General features: G+C 42.4%; 1 protein-coding gene across 3 annotated transcripts in view; it reads left to right on the top strand.

Annotated features, from left to right (window-relative positions):
* CLTCL1 (clathrin heavy chain like 1) overlaps nucleotides 1–16,966 on the top strand; it is a 104,852-nt gene that overhangs the window by 70,884 nt on the left and 17,002 nt on the right. For all 3 annotated transcript variants that reach the window (XM_045459637.1, XM_045459638.1, XM_045459639.1), the window contains exons 20-23: nucleotides 6,303–6,486; nucleotides 8,608–8,800; nucleotides 9,374–9,531; nucleotides 15,782–15,946. In XM_045459637.1, coding sequence (XP_045315593.1) covers nucleotides 6,303–6,486; nucleotides 8,608–8,800; nucleotides 9,374–9,531; nucleotides 15,782–15,946 — 700 coding nt within the window. The remainder of the gene's footprint in view (nucleotides 1–6,302; nucleotides 6,487–8,607; nucleotides 8,801–9,373; nucleotides 9,532–15,781; nucleotides 15,947–16,966) is intronic.

Genomic DNA, 16,966 nt, shown 5'->3' with positions numbered 1-16,966 from the left:
TAGGTCATGATCTCACGGTTCATGGGTTCGAGCCCTGTGTCAGGCTCTGCGCTGACAGCTCAGAGCCTGGAGCCTGAGCTCTGTGTCTCCCTCTCTCTCTGCCCCTCCCCTGCTTGTGCTCTGTCTCTGTCTCTGTCTCTCAAAAATAAATAAACATTAAAAAAAGATTTTTTAAAAAATCAAAAAATTAAAAATTAAAAATTAAATAAAAATATGAATTATAAGCTTACTGGAATGAATTTACATATATTCAACAAGTAGACATGGTTACTAAAGAAAATCAGAAGACAAATAAATGAAAGAGCAAACTTCTACAATCTGTCCACTCAACCATTATAAACAACTTGATGTAAATTCATGAATGATCACATCATCTTGAAAGACATTAGTTTTACCCACATCACTCAAATTCATTGCAATACCCTAAAACACTCTATTTGTTTACTTATGAAACTTGACAGGAAGATTTTAAATTTTAAATCAGGGGTGCCTGGATGGCTCAGTCAGTTAAGCATCCAACTCTTGGTTTCAGCTCAGTTCATGACTTCGCGGTTCCTGAGTTTGAGCCCTGTATCAGGCTCTGTGTTGACAGTGCGGAGCCTGCTTGGAATTCTCTATCTCCTTCTCTCTCTGCCCCTTCCTCTCTCTCTCTCTGTCTCTGTCTCTCACCCTCCCTCTCAAAATTAAATAAATAACATTTAAAATTTTTCAAAAAGAATAAATTTTAAATCAAAAAGATAAAAGGCCAAGAATAGTGAAGATGCTGCTAACACAAATAATAGATCACCCAAGATGTGAGAGTAGGTTTTGGGATGACAAGGTACTTACTCTGATCTAGAATAATTATAAAATTAAATTAAGACATGGTGGTTTGTGCAAGGAATAGAAAAACGGACCATAACAGTAGAGCAAAGAACCCTAAAATATGCCCACACATATGTAAAAAACTTAACTTGTAACATCTGGCTGTGCAGATGGAAGTAATAGAGTTTTCAGTAAATAATGTTGGGACAATTGATTACCCATGTGGGTGAAAGTTAAAATTGGACCGCTATCCTATACTCTGTAAAGATTTAAATATAAAAGTTAAAACTATAATGTTTTTAGAGTTTACGTTTAAAAGAAGAATATATTTGTGAATGCTTAAGTCAGTTGCAAAAATATATAGACCATTTGTGAAAAACTTGCAAAATAGGACTATGTTAAACTTAAGAACTTTATCATACTAAGATGAGAAAAAGGGAAGCTACAAGCAGAGATGACATTTGCAATGTACAGAACCAACAGAAACTAGCATGGAGAACATACAATAAAAGAAAAACTCCTGATAACAACCTGATAGAAAACTCAGCAAAGCACTTGAATGGTCCTTCAGCAAGAGGAGAGATAGCCCCGTGAGTCTAAGGCAGGACTGCAGCCTCATCAATCATCAAGGAAGCACAGTCTGGCCGCTGTGTACTGCCCCTTTCCTCCTGCAGAGCAGTGGGGATCTAGCTCTCCTAATCAGCCTTGATGAGAATGTTGAGCAGCTGGGCCTCTTATATGCCCTGTTGGGAATGTTTGTTCCTCTTGGAAAGCAGTACGTGTTAGAAGGTGTTTCCACTCCTGGTTCTGAACCCTGAAGAAACTCAGCTCACATGTATCAGGAGACATATGCAAGAATGCACAAAACAGCACAGTTTCCAGTAGCAAAGATCTCAGAGCAGTCCAGACACCCATCAGTAAGAGGGCTGTGGTACTGTCGTACAGTGGAGTACCTTGTCACAGTGGAAATTAATGCTTATCCAACAGCATGGGTGAATCTTGGACCTAATTTTTAATACTTTTTTTCCCTTCTTCCCCCCTTCTTTTTAATTATTATACAGTAAAATTGGCCTTTTGTGAGGATGTACAGTACTAGGAATTTCACACATGCCTAGATCCATGTAAGTAACCACCATAGTTGGGGTACAGAACAGTTCCCTGACTCTGTGAAACTGACTTGTGCAAGCTGCCCTTTACATTTGTAGCTCCTGTACCCCTGACAGTCACCATCTGTCATTTATCACTATCATTCTAGTTTTGCCTTTCCAAGAATGTCATGTAAAAGGTATCACATACTGTGTAATCTTTTGAGACCTGGCTTCTTTCACACCTTTGAGATTTATCCAAGTTGTTGTGTGCATCAATAGTTTGTTCTCTTTTATTGCTGAATAGTGCTCTGTTGTATGAGTGTACAACAGTTTGCATATCTGTTTGGATATGCAGATCGAAGGACATTTGGATTGCTTTCAGTTTGGGGTGCCTGTGAATATAGCTGCTATAAACGTTTGTGACCAGATTTTTGTTTGAACATACCTAGCAGTTGCTGAACCATTTGTTATATGTATGTTTAACTGTTTAAGAAGCTGCTAAACTTTGTTTTCCAGAGTGGCTGTACCATTTTGCATTCCTACCAGCAGTGTGAGAGAATGCTAGTTGCTCTACATCTTCACTAGCACTTGGTATTAATGGTATTTTTAATTTTAGCCATTCTAATAAGTGTATAGCAGCATGTCATTGTGGTTTTAATTTGCATTTCCCTGATGGGTAATGATGTTAAACAACTTTTCTTGTGCTTACCTGCCATCCATATATCCTCTTTGGTGAAGAGTCTCTAAATCTTTCACCTCTTTTTTATTTGGGTTATTTGGTTTTTCAGTGTTAAGTTTTGTTCTTTATTTTTTTTAATGTTTATTTATTTTCGAGAGAGACAGAGTGTAAGCAGGGAAGGGGCAGGGAGAGAGAGGGAAACAGAATCCAAAGCAGGCCCAGGCTCTGAGCTGTCAGCACAGAGCCTGACGCAGGGCTCGAACTCACGGACCACGAGATCATGACCTGAGCTGAAGTCAGCTGCTCAACCGACTGAGCCCCGCAGGCGCCCAAGTTTTGTTCTTTAAACAGTCTGAATTCAAGCCCTTTGTTTTATATGGGATTTGCAAGTATATTTTCCCAGTGTGGAGCTTGTCTTTTTATTCTCCTAATAGCACCATTTGCAGATTAAAAGTTTTCATTTTGATCAAGTCCATGTCATAAACTTTTCTCTCAAAGATTCTTTCTGGATTCCTTCTAAAAGTTTTATAGTTTTACATTTTACCTTTAAATCTATGGTCCGGCATCCAACAATGTATGAAGTTAAGCTTGAGGTTCATTTTTTTACATGTGGATATCCAGTCATTCCAGCATTATTTGTTGGGTCCTTTCTGCATTGAATTCCTTTTGCATCTTTGCCAAAAATCACTTGGCCGTGTAGTGTGATTCCTCCAACTTTATTCTTTTTTTTAATTTAAATTTTAGTTAACATACAGTACAGTATTGGTTTCAGGAGTATAATTCAGTGATTCATCACTTACATATAAAACCCAGTGCTCCTCACAACAGGTGCCCTCCTTAGTACCCATCACCCTTCTAGCCTATCTCCCACCAACCTCCCTCCATCAACCCATAGTTTGTTCTCTATCATTAAGAGTCTCTTGTGGTTTGTTTCCCTCTCTTCTCTTTTCCCCCCACTTGCCATACGTTCATCTGTTTTGTTTCTTTGATTCCACATATGAGTGAAATCATATGGTATTTGTCTTTCTCTGATTCACTTATTTCACTTAGCATAATACATTCTAGCTCCATCCACATCATTGCAAGTAGCAAGATTTCATTCTTTTTGATGCCTGAGTAATATTCCTCTGTGTGTGTGTGCGCGCACGCGCGCACGCATGTGTATATAAAAGATATACGCATACACGCATACACACACACACACACACACACACACATAGTACATCTTCTTTATCCATTCATCAGTCAGTGGACATTTGGGCTCTCTTCCTAGTTTGGCTCTTGTTTTGTTTTGTTTTGTTTTGTTTTATGAATTTTATTGTCAAATTGGTTTCCATACAACACCCAGGGCTCCTCCCAACAGGTGCCCCTCCTCAATGCCCATCACTCCACATCTGCTAGTTTGGCTATTGTTGATAATGCTGCTATAAACATTGGGGTGCATGTACCCCTTTTGAATGTGTATTTTTGTATCTTTTGGGTACATACCAACTGGTATAATTGCTAGATCATAATGTAATTATATTTTTAGTTTCTTGAAGAACCTCCATGCTATTCTCCAGAGTGCCTGCACCAGTTTGCATTCTCACCAACAGTGCAAGAGGGTTCCCCTTTTTCTACATCCTTGCCAACACCCGTTGTTTCTTGTGTTGTTAATTTTAGCCATTCTGACAGGTATAAAGTAGTGTCTCATTGTGGTTTTAATTTGTGTTTCCCTGTTGATGAGTGATGTTGAGCATCTTTTCATGTGTCTGTTAGCCATCTGGATGTCTTCTTTGGAAAGGTGTCTATTCATGTCTTCTGCCCATTTTTTTAACTGGGTTATTTGGTTTTTGGGTGTTGAGTTTGATGAATTCTTTATAGATTTTGAATATTAACCTTTTATCAGATATGTCACTTCCTGATATCTCCTCCCATTTTGTAGGCTGCCTTTTAGTTTTGTTGATTGTTTCCTTCACTGTGCAGAAGCTTTTTAACTTGATAAAGTCCCAATAGTTCATGTTTGCTTTTGTTTCCCTTGCCTTCAGTTATGTGTCTAGTAATAAGTTGCTCTAGCCGAGGTCAAAGAGGTTGCTGCCTGTATTCTCCTCTAAGATTTTGATGGTTTCCTGTCTCACATTTAGGTCTTTCATCCATTTTGAATTTGTTTTTATGTACAGCATAAGAAAGTGGTCCGGTTTCATTCTTCTGCATGTTGCCATCCAGTTTTCCCAACACCATTTGTTGAAAAGACTGTCTTTTTTCCATTGGATATTCTTTCCTGCTTTGTCAAAGACCCAACTTTATTCTTGTTCAAAATTCAGAATTAGCCTTGTCTGTTATTGACAGGGAAACCTCCTGGAATTTTTATTGAAATTGCATGAGATCTGTAGACCAGTTTGGGGATGGACAGTTGCTATTTTTACTATGTTTAGTGTGAATACAGTATGTCTCTCCATTAGATCTTTAACTTTTCTCATCAGCATTTTGTATTTTTTAGTATCTAAATCATGTACATGTTTTATTAGATTTATACCTAAATATTTCATGCTTTGGGAGCTATTGTAAATAGGTACAGGGCTTTTTTTGTTTACAGTTGTACATTGCTGGTATATAGAACCCCAATTAATTTAATGGTTAACCTTGTATCCTGATATATTGCTAAGCTTACTTATTTGTCCTAGAATTTTTTTTCTTTATAGATTCCTTGGAATTTTCTATCAATCATGTTGCCTGCAAATAGGGACAGTTGTATTTCTTCCTTTCTAATCTAGATGCTTTTTATTTATTTTGCTTGCCAAACTGCCTTGACTAGAGCCTCCAGTAGAATGTTGAATAAAAGAGGGGAGAGTGGATATCCTTGTCTTCTTCCTGATCCTAGGGGGAAGCATTTGGTCTCTCACTATTGAGAGCTGTGGATATTTTGTAGATGGCCTTCATCAGATTGAAGAAGTTTCCTTCTATTTCTAGTTTGCTGAGAGTCTTTATCATTACTGGGTGTTGGATTTTGTCACATGCTTTTTCTGAATCAATTAATGATGATCATGCTGTTTTTCTTTTTATGATTCTTAATATGCATTACATTCATTTTTTCCCACATTTTTTAACAAGGCAAAAGAAAACAAGTTTTATAAGAATGTATTTAGTATGATTAAAGTTCAAAAACATGAAAAACCACCTATATTGTTTATGTACACAATTTATATGGTAGAACTATAAAGAACCACAAAGAACTAATAGAGGCACAGTTCAGGAAAATAGGCATCTGTGAAGTGGGAGCAGAGGCAGCTCCTAGAGAACCCACAGCCACCCTCCAGTGATTGGGGTGCTCTGATTTCTCCTAGCTGGTGCCTTCTCAAGACTTTGGACCACATATACTTCATAAATATTCTATTGTATCTATTCACCAATAATGTGTGTGTATTTTAAATATTTTTTTAAATTTATTTTTAACATTTATTCGTTTTTGAGAAACAGAGACAGAGTGTGAATGGGGGAGGAGCAGAGAGAGAGGGAGACACAGAATTCGAAGGAGGCTCCAGGCTCTGAGCTGTCCAGAGCCTGACACGAGGCTCAAACTCACAAATTGCAAGATCATGACCTGAGCTGAAGTCAGACACTTAACCAACTGAGCCACACAGACACCCCTTAAATATTTTTAAATTGGAGGTCTTGGGCTAGTCAACCTTCGAAAGAGTGTTGTGTACAGCTTTCATTCCTGTGATACTGTGCTGACCACCCCTTCTTCTCAGGAATCTCCAGAATTTGCTGATCCTGACTGCCATCAAGGCAGACCGCACGCGGGTCATGGAATACATCAGCCGCCTGGACAACTACGATGCCCCAGACATTGCGAACATCGCCGTTAGTAGCGCACTGTATGAGGAGGCCTTCACCATCTTTCGCAAGTTTGATGTGAATGCATCAGCAATCCAGGTGAGCTGCTGAGTGCTTTCATGTTAAACCCTAGTGCCTTCTGGTTGTCCGATATGTCTCTCAGATTCTTGTGCTCTTTTCTGCTCCTCAACAGTAACCCATCTTCCCAGCCTGTTGGCTTCTTCTCTGTTGGGTGCTCCTGCTGTCTGGCAGTTATCCCCGCTTCCTGGTCATTCCCCTAGACTTGGGTACCTGATGCAAGATTGTGTGGTCAGCCCTGAGGTGACTGAGGTGTTCTGATTGTCAGGGGCCCTCACACATGACTGCTGCAGTCCTTCACCCTCTGCTGCCTCAACTCCCTAGAGCAGTCCTGCCAGCCCTCCTGCCCGTTTTCAACCCCACCAAGAGCCCTTCCCTTAACCCTCCTCCCTTTCCTCCCAGTCTGTTGGCCTTTTCTGGTTTTATTTCCAAATGGATTGTAAACCACAGGACAGATCACTTTAGTTGCTGTCTTACCAAAATTCTCTATGTCCTTGCCTCTTCCCTTACCATTTTTCTGTATCTCCTTATGAAATCTCAGATCTGTAAGCCCCCCTTTTTGGTTCATACATGGTCTGTGGCCTTGCTGTGAGATCAAAACTATATGGAGTGGGGAGGGGCAACTGCCCTCCAGACTGTCCTTCAAGCCTGTGTTCTCTTGTTTGTTTGTTTGTTTTTTCATTTAAGTGCAAGTTATTTAACATATAGTGTAATAATAATTTCAGGAATAGAATTTAGTGGTTCATCACTTACATGTAACAACCCATGTTCATCCCAACAAGTGTCCTTCTTAATGCCCCTCACCCCTTTAGCCTTGTGCCCACCCAACACCCTACCAGCAACCCTCAGTTTGTTTTCTGTATTTAAGAATCTTACAGTCTGTCTCCCTCTCTGTTTTTATATTATTTTTGCTTCCCTTCCCTTTTGTTCATCTGTTTTGTATCTTAAATTCCATATGAGTAAAATCATATGATATTTGTTTTTCTCTGACTTATTTCACTTAGCATAATATACTCTAGCTTTACACATGCTGTTGCAAATAGCAAGATTTCATTTTTTTTTGATCACCAAGTAATATTCCATTGTATGTATGTGTATACCACAACTTCTTTATCCATTCATCAGTCAATGGGCATTTGGTCTCTTTCCCTACTTTGGCTATTGTCAGTAGTGCTGCTATAAACATTGGGGTGCATGTGCCCCTTTGAAACAGCATACCTGTATCCCTTGGATAAATACCTAGTGGTGCAATTGGTGGGTTGTAGGGTAGTTCTATTTTTAATATTTTGAGGAACTTCCGTACTTTTCTCCAGGGTGACTGCACCAGTTTGCATTCCCACCAGCAGTACAAAAGGTTATCTCTTTCTCTGCATCCTTGCCAACATCTGTCATTGCCTGAGTTGTTAATTTTAGCCATTCTGACAGTGTGAAGTGGTCTCTCATCGTGGTTTTGATTTGTATTTCTCTGTTGATGAGTAATGTTGAGCATCTTTTCACATGTCTGTTAGCCATCTGGATATCTTCTTTGGAAAGGTATCTATTCATATCTTTTACCCGTTTCTTCACTGAATTGTTTTTTGGGTGTTGAGTTTGATAAGTTATTTATAGATTTTGGATACTACCCCTTTATCTGATATGTCATTTGCAAATATCTTCTCCCATTGGACCAGTTGCCTTTTAGTTTTGTTGATTGTTTCCTTTGCTCTGCAGAAGATTTTTATCTTAATGAGGTCCCAATAGTTCGTTTTTGAAGCCTGTTTTCTGCCTGATGAGCTATCTCACTCCCTCTAGTAGCTCTTTGAGCCTTTTTCCACCCTATATGCCCCATTGTACTATCTTACCAGGATCAGGAGGCAACTTCCATGTCCTCTTCCTGGCCCAAAAAGCTTAGCTTGGCTGTCCATTTCTTTATGCCTTTTCGTTGGAGTGTCTCTTCTCTGCATGGCATATTCCTCCTATATAATAGATCTTGTCCTTTCCCTCCATTCATCATCTAAGAAATACTTAATGCCCAGTTGCTTTGGACTGAATTGAAATGGTCATGCAGCTTTAGGCAAAATGTAGAACTGAACAAAAATCCATCTGCTCCATGGAGCTGACTGTGTGTTGTGGAGAACAAGAACCCTCTTGTGTAACCCCTAGGTCCTGATTGAGCACATTGGAAACCTAGACCGAGCATACGAGTTTGCGGAGAGATGCAATGAACCTGCTGTGTGGAGTCAGCTGGCCTGCGCCCAGCTCCAGAAAGACTTGGTGAAGGAAGCCATCGACTCCTACATCAGAGCTGACGACCCTTCCTCTTACTTGGAAGTCGTTCAGGCAGCCAGTAGGAGCAGTAAGTTAACCTCTCCCCAGGGCTCTGCTTCTCACTGGTGTGAAGCCTGGCAAGACAAGGATGTCACCCTCCCAGGAATCTGCACATATTATACATCCAGAGATACTGGAGACACTGCTGAATGAAAATTTTTCGAAAGAACATGAAATAACTGTTAAACTCTGTTAATGACACTGGCTCTTCAGTTGAATGTTAACTAGATACTAGCTCTTTGGTTGACTAGACAGTTTAAGCACAATGGATAGCATTATCGTGGTAATCTTAAGGTCAGAAACTTAGACCCAGAGCTTCTTCTGGCCTTTCCAGTTGACTGTGGTGCTCACTTCTCCAGGGGCTGGAATAAGCATCCAGTTTCCTGGTGAGGTCTTTACTTGGTGAAATGGAAGTTCCCATCCTCAGGGTCAGCCCCCATGTGGTTCTGCCCTTTCTGTTTCTCCCACCTGGGATGGAGTTCTACTTATCAGGCAAACAAAGATGTTTACACATCTTAGCTGAGGACAGAATGGGATGAATTGAGCCTCCTGTTTAAATTTAGCAGCTCTGAATTAACCTATTTTTGTTTTCTGTCTTTAGACAATTGGGAAGATCTGGTGAAATTCCTACAGATGGCCAGGAAAAAGGGCCGTGAATCCTATATAGAGACTGAACTTATTTTTGCCCTGGCTAAAACTGGTCGCCTGTCTGAGTTAGAAGATTGTATTAATGGACCCAACAATGCCCACATCCAACAGGTAGGTCATGCCCTGGGGACCATGAACTGCTGCATATAGGTTCAGGGATTTCTCCCTAGAGTGGCTCAAATATGCCACACAGTGAATTAAGTCCTTTATTACTGTCACTGGTATGGGAGTTAAGGCCACTGGTTGTGCACATCAGAATGATTCTCCTAGAGAAGAAAGTGTCAGGACTATGTGCCAGTGTTCTAGCTATTATTGCTGGAGAGCAAATTGAACTGAGCAATTGGCCAGGTAAAACAGATATGTTGGAAATTAATAGCTTTTCCATATGTCAGCAATTATCAAATAACATAATGGGAAAAATATTTTTTAAAGTCTATTTATTTTAAGAGAGAGAGAGAGAGCACAAGTCAGGGAGGGGCAGAGAGGGAGAATCCCAATCAGGCACTGACAGTGCAGAGCCTGATGTGGGGGTCGAATTCACAAACTGTGAGATCATGACCTGAACGAAAGTTGGCCATTTAACCAACTGAGCCACGCAGGCACCCCAAAGATATTTAAAAAAAATTTTTTAATGTTTATTTTTTTGAGATAGAGCATGAGCAAGGGAGGGGCAGAGAGAGAGGGAGATGCAGGATCCAAAGCAGTGTCAGGACTGCTGAGGTGTCAGCACAGAGCCCGACAGGGCTCAAACCCACAAACCTTGAAATCATGACCTGAGCTGAAGTCAGATGCTTAACTGACTAAGCACCCCCCAAGCACCCCAAAAATATTTTTTATTTTTTTTTTTTAATTTTTTTTTTTTCAACGTTTATTTATTTTTGGGACAGAGAGAGACAGAGCATGAATGGGGGAGGGGCAGAGAGAGAGGGAGACACAGAATCGGAAACAGGCTCCAGGCTCTGAGCCATCAGCCCAGAGCCTGACGCGGGGCTCGAACTCACGGACCGCGAGATCGTGACCTGGCTGAAGTCGGACGCTTAACCGACTGCGCCACCCAGGCGCCCCCCAAAAATATTTTTTAAAGTAGGAGTAACATCAGGGAGCCTGGGTGGCTCAGTCGGTTAAGCATCTGACTCTTGATTTCAGCTCAGGTCACGATTTCATGGTTTGTGAGAGCAGCAGAGAACCTGCTTGGGATTCTCTCTCCTTCTGTCTCTGCCCCTTCCCTACTCATCCTTTCTCTCTCCCTTTCTGTTTCTCTTTCAAAATAAATAAACTTTTAAAAAAATGAATAACACAAAAATGTTTAAACTAAACTTAAGGAAAAAATGTTAAATAAAAAAAAAGATCTAAAGAACTGTAAAGTCTGCTATTTCCTCAGGTAAAGTGTTACCCCTAGAAAAAGTGATAGGGGCGCCTGGGTGGCGCAGTCGGTTAAGCGTCCGACTTCAGCCAGGTCACGATCTCACGGTCCGTGAGTTCGAGCCCCGCGTCGGGCTCTGGGCTGATGGCTCAGAACCTGGAGCCTGTTTCCGATTCTGTCTCCCTCTCTCTCTGCCCCTCCCCCGTTCATGCTCTGTCTCTCTCTGTCCCAAAAATAAATAAACGTTGAAAAAATTAAAAAAAAAAGAAAAAGAAAAAGTGATAGAGATGAAGGGATAATGGAATGTATTCTAACCCCTCTTAAAAGAAAACACACACTTCACTGAAATAACACAAAAGTGGACTTTTGATTCTTTAATTCAGAGTAAGAACCAATTAACTGGAAATTAGGTTGGGGTTTTATTTAAAAAAAAATTTTTTTTTAACGTTTATTTATTTTTGAGACAGAGACAGAGCATGAACGGGGGAGGGTCAGAGAGAAGGAGACACAGAATCTGAAACAGGGTCCAGGCTTTGAGCTGTTAGCACAGAGCCCGACGCGGGGCTCGAACTCATGGACTGTGAGATCATGACCTGAGCCGAAGTCGGCCGCTTAACCGACTGAGCCACCCAGGCGCCCCTAGGTTGGGGTTTTAAAAGGGCTTAAAAGTTCATCATGTAATTTTATAATTAAAATTCCAGATGAAAGGTAAAAGTTGAGAAGTTTTGGGGCACCTGGGTGGCTCAGTCGGTTAAGCATCCAACTTCAGCTCAGGTCATGATCTCAACGGTTTGTGGGTTCGAGCTCCACGTCAAGGTCTGTGCTGACAGCTCAGAGCCTGGAGCCTGCTTTGGATTCTGTGTCTCCCTCTCCCTCTCTCTCTCTCTGTCCCTCCCTGACTCACGCTCTCTCTGTCTCAAAAATAAATAAAAATGTTTAAAAAAAAGTTGAGAAGTTTTTCCTTAAAAAAAGTTTTAAATATTTATTTGAATCTTTGTGTAAGGAAGGAATTTTTAAGAATATAAGCAGTGGGGGGCGCCTGGGTGGCTCAGTCGGTTGAGCGTCCGACTTCAGCTCAGGTCACAATCTTGCGGTCCATGAGTTCGAGCCCCGCGTCAGGCTGTGGGCTGATAGCCCAGAGCCTGGAGCCTGCTTCCAATTCTGTGTCTCCCTCTCTCTCTGCCCCTCCCCCGTTCATGCTGTCTCAAAAATAAATAAATGTTAAAAAAAAAATTTTTTAAAAAAAAAGAATATAAGCAGTGGAAGAAAGCACAAAGGAAAGTATCAGTTCATCTAATGCATAAAAGTTTTAAATATATGTATATTCCTAATCATGGGCCTCATAGGTCTAGATGTAAAAATAAATCCGAAGAAAGAAGAAAAGGCCCACAGAGCCTTACATATAAATACTTAATTATTGCAGCATGATTTATACTATTAACCATTAAAAGCCAATGTCCAAAAAAAGAAAATAAGTAAACAACATCCACCAATGGAATATAATACAGCCATTACAAGTATTTAGAGCGTTGTTTGTGATAGAAAAACCTTTCAAAGTAAGTTCCAGCTGAGTGAAATCCTGCATGTACAATATGATGAACGTATCTACCTGCCTAGAAAAATGTCCCAGGTGGTGATAGTGAAGAACTCAGGGTTACAGATTGGGCAGTACTATTCCATTTCCTTTCACTTGCCTGTGTTTGCCAAGTCTTGTTTTAATCGGTGACCATAACTTTTATAATTACCTTTATGATCAGAAAATTAATAAAGGTATTAGAAAATGATACCTTGTCCCCAGCAACATGGATGGAACTGGAAGGTATTATGCTGAGTGAAATAAGTCAGTCAGAGAAGGATAGATACCATATGTTTTCACTGATATGTGGATCTTGAGAAACTGAACAGAAAACCATGGGGGAAGGGAAGGGGAAAAAAATAAATACAAACAGAAAGGGAGGGAGGCAAACCACAGGAGACTATTAAATACAGAGATTGGTGTGGATGGGTGGATGAGGGATTTGGGGAGAGGGAAAATGGCTGATGGGCATTGAGGAGAGCACTTGTTGGGATGAGCACTGGGTGTTGTATGGAAGCCAATTTGACAATAAATTATATTCATAAAAAAAAAGGAAAAATGAAACCTTGTCCAGAATCTCCCTCTGAATTCATAATAGAATTCTCCTGGCTAGTGAGCCTATTATATATCATAGCCAGAGATGCTGCCCTGGGTCACACAGAAGGTATTTCCCACTGGAAGCTGGCCAGACTGGGAAGCCCAGATGGCTTTTTTTTTGTTCTTCGCCTCTGTACATGGCGGCCCTAAGGCCCTGTTCCCTGCCTTCCACAGTCCTCCAAGGTGGGGTCAGTACACTTCAGCCAGATCCAGCCCACCACCTGTTTTTATGTTTCCCACAGTCTGGCTTCTGCTGACTACATTCCCATGATGTCAATTAACACATTTTCCCTGGATTGTCTATAAATTGGTAGTAACAACAGTCTTAAAGGATCATACACTTTGACACAATACTTCATTAATCCATCCATTCAACAAACTTTTCTTGAGCATCTGCCATATGCCAGGGTAGGGACTGTGGATGCAGGTGTGACAATAGTAGTCAGATTTCTCCCTTTGTGGATCTTAAGATCCATTTGAGACATTTGAGAAATTTGTGATGTGTTAAATGGTATGTGTTTAGAAGAAAAGTGCAGCAGGGAGGTGGGGGTGGGCAGTGTAGAACAGGTGATGTGGTAAGGTGGGCGGTGCCCTTCTAGACAGGTGGCTAGGAAGGTGTCCTGCAGGTGAATTCTTGAGTCTGCATCCCTCTGGGGGAGGAGGCCTGAGTGCAGACAGAACGGCCTGTGCAGGGGTGCCTTGAGGCGTGTTTGCGTGTGTTGCAGGAGCAGAGGTAGTCCAGGTGACTGAGGCAGTACAGTCAAACACGGGCTCACAGTTCAAGCCAAAGAGGGGAGAGGTGGTTTTTTTGGCACGGCGTGTCGGGACTTGTGGGCCACCAGCAGGATTCTGGATTCCACTCTGGGTGAGACCAGAGGACTCTGAGCAGAGGAGACCATGATCTGGTCTTAAGGGTTAATAGAACTCCTCTGGTTGCTGTCCTGAAAACAGACTGAAGCACAGAGGCAGAAGCAGTGAGGGAGATAAGAGGCTGTTCAGTAGCCCAGGCCAGAATCAATGGCCACTCAGAGAAATGAGTTAAGGTGAGTGACAGAGAGCTCTTGGTAAGCTTGGGTTGCTGGTGGAGTGTGAGTGAGAAGGGGGAGTGAGGCAACTATGCCATGTGGGGCATGAGACAGTCCTGGACAGATGGACTTGTGCCTACTGAGGTGGGGGCCATGTAGGAGCCTGCCTTGGGGGCAGTCAGGACTCATGCAGACAAGTTCGATCTCGGCTTCCATGGGCATCTGTCCAACTGGGTACAGGAGTACAATTTCCAAGGAGAATTTGGGGCAAGAGCTATAAATGTAGCAGCCTTCAATGTGCAGTCGACACTGTGCAGTGGGGAGAGGCTGAGGCCTGAGACCAGGCACCCCAACAGGGAAAAATTGAGCTGGAAAGTGGCTGGGAGTGGGGACACAAAAGCAAGGGGTTGTACAGGGAAGCAAGTAGGGGTCTGTCAGGGAGAGTGATGGGTAAGCCAGATGCTGTGCATCCTGAGCTGGAGATGCAGCAGCGGTGACCCTGTTAGGCAGTCGGCAAGAGCCTAATTGCAAAAGCCCAAGAGGACAGAATGAAACTGGGAACAACTCTTAAGAAACATCTCTTCTAAGAAATGTGGCTCAGAAGGAAAGAGTAGAAGCAGAATGGTAGCTGATAGCTGGACTCAGATCTCAGTGAAGATTGGTTGGTTTGGTTTGGAGCTGGGGAAAACAACAGTGATTCCTTAAGCTTGTAGGAGTGATTTAGTACAGAGGGAGAAATCTCTGCCAGGGCTTACAGAGGAGAGGGGCTGGGGTCATGTGCACAATGGAGTTGGATTTGGTGACCAGGTGAGGGCCACAGATGCAGCTAGGGGAAAGGCTCAGTCCTAGTGCTTATGGAAGGGTTCTTCTGGTTGTGTCTGTCTCCTCACGGGCTGGGAAGCCAGGCACTCAGCTTGAGCTGCTGGATTTGGGGAGGGGAGACAGGAAATGGTGTACAAGGAGTAAGTACCTGGGTTGAGAATTGCTAGTGTTGGGAGCTCCTCTGGGATCACTGTCATAAATTGAAGAGAGCCTGGGCAGCACTTTGGGGTTCAGTTGTTTGAATTTAGCTCTGCAGTCCCAGGTGTGGAGTTGACAGAGAACCACTCTGAATAGGACTGGGGTTTGACTGAGTGAGCAAAGCCAAGTATAACCAAGGGAGTGAGGGGAGAGTCACATGGCTTGCCAACAGCTGGCAAGCTGGGAGGAGAGTTGGCAGGGTATAGATGGGAGTGGTGGGGTGCTGGAGGCGGTAAGCTGGAAAGGAAGGGAGGTGGCAGACAGAGAATGGGTTCTTGTGCTAGGCTTCCCAGGGGTGGCACCTGATAGTAACCCCCTGTTGCCATGAGGAACACAGGTCCTCAGAGCAGAGGTAGTCAAAGAAAGCTAAAGCTGTCTCGAAATGAGGGAGATCTGTGGATGACAGCAAGAACGAGGGCTGGTGTGTGATCCCTGGCAGGCTATTCTCTGGTGGGCAGCTGTTAGTGGGGAGGAGGGGACTGGCCTTGAAGCAGCAAGGAGCACAGCTCTGACGCCAGGCCTACTGGGGTACAGATGTGGGAGATGACAGCCAGTATACACAGGAGCAGGTAGGTGGAGACCACAGGCTCAGTGGCACACTTCCTTCTTCAGAAGTTCTGTGGTGGCCCAGGCTGCTGTGTAATCAGAAAGATACTCATCTTCTTTGAAAACAGAACACCCGTGTTCTTTGAGAACACCCTGTCACTTAGAAACTTTAAACCAACTCTAGAGAATCTTACCATTTAAGCAGGGCTCAGAAAGCTACTCGGTTGTTCATAGGTTGGAGACCGCTGTTACGAGGAGGGAATGTATGAGGCTGCCAAGCTGCTCTACAGCAGTGTTTCTAACTTTGCCCGCCTGGCTTCCACCCTGGTCCACCTTGGAGAGTATCAGGCAGCCGTGGACAGCAGCCGCAAAGCCAACAGCACCCGGACGTGGAAGGAGGTAAGCATAGGAAGTCTCCAGGAGACCACTAGTCTCCCAGGCCTTCCTGCCTTATCCTTCCTTCCTCCACACCCTTGTGCCAGCTGGGATGTGTCTGGATGCCTGCCTTGTCCAGGCAGGATTCTGAGTCTTCAGGAAGGCTCAGAGACCCTCATAAGCTAGCATTTGTGGTTGAGGCAGAGGCCCTAGAGAACCCTGTGTTCGACCAATCATCTCCCAGAAGTTGTCTTAATAGCATGGAATTATCAGTATGAGAAGTCATATCATAATTTAAAATATTTTTTAAAATCGTATGACCTTATTAGTGGTATAATCAATGTAAGTTGGCAATTTGGTCTCTTGTAGTAAATTGGTAGGGCATGTTGTCTTATAGTGAGCTCTCTGATGATATCAGAATCCTCTGCGAGTAGAAAAATGTTTGTAAAGAGAAGTGCAAAAGATTTAGCTTCAATGAATCTCTGAAGTATTATTTAATAAAAGATTAAAACCCACCTAAATGTCCAATATCAAGGGCATGGCTAAATAGTGTACATATTGCAATGCTACCAAAATGAACAGGAGGTTACAGAAGAAGAGGTTTCAAGTACTCTGTGAGAATTGTGTAGTAAGTAGAATGTCAAGTGTAATTCCATTCTGTGAGTATGTGAGAGAGAGATCTGGTGGTTGCTATATAACAAGAAAAATAGTGAGTAACAATTGTGTCTCACGGTAATGACCAGTTTTCACTGGGTTATGTGTTGTTTTTTTTTTTTTTTCTGGGTTTCTGCCAGCTCTGCCTATAGGTATGAGGTCTCTCTTTAGGCCTTGAAAGAAGAGCAGCTTAACGGCCCTTTCTGAGTCCTTTTGAGCAGAAGCCCAAGAGGTTCTTCCACTTCTCAGAGCTTGTTGTCATTAAGTGCCCATACTGCAGAATGCCCAAAACAAAAGTTCAGTTTAAAAAATATTTATGAAAGCTCCTCCTGTATAAACAGTACTCAGATCTACTGTGCTCCATTGACAGTTATTCTTGAGCTTTGTAAA

Source organism: Leopardus geoffroyi, chromosome D3 (genome assembly GCF_018350155.1).
Source record: "Leopardus geoffroyi isolate Oge1 chromosome D3, O.geoffroyi_Oge1_pat1.0, whole genome shotgun sequence".
Taxonomy (NCBI): Eukaryota; Metazoa; Chordata; class Mammalia; order Carnivora; family Felidae; genus Leopardus; species Leopardus geoffroyi.
This window is presented reverse-complemented; position numbering and strand designations above follow the sequence as displayed.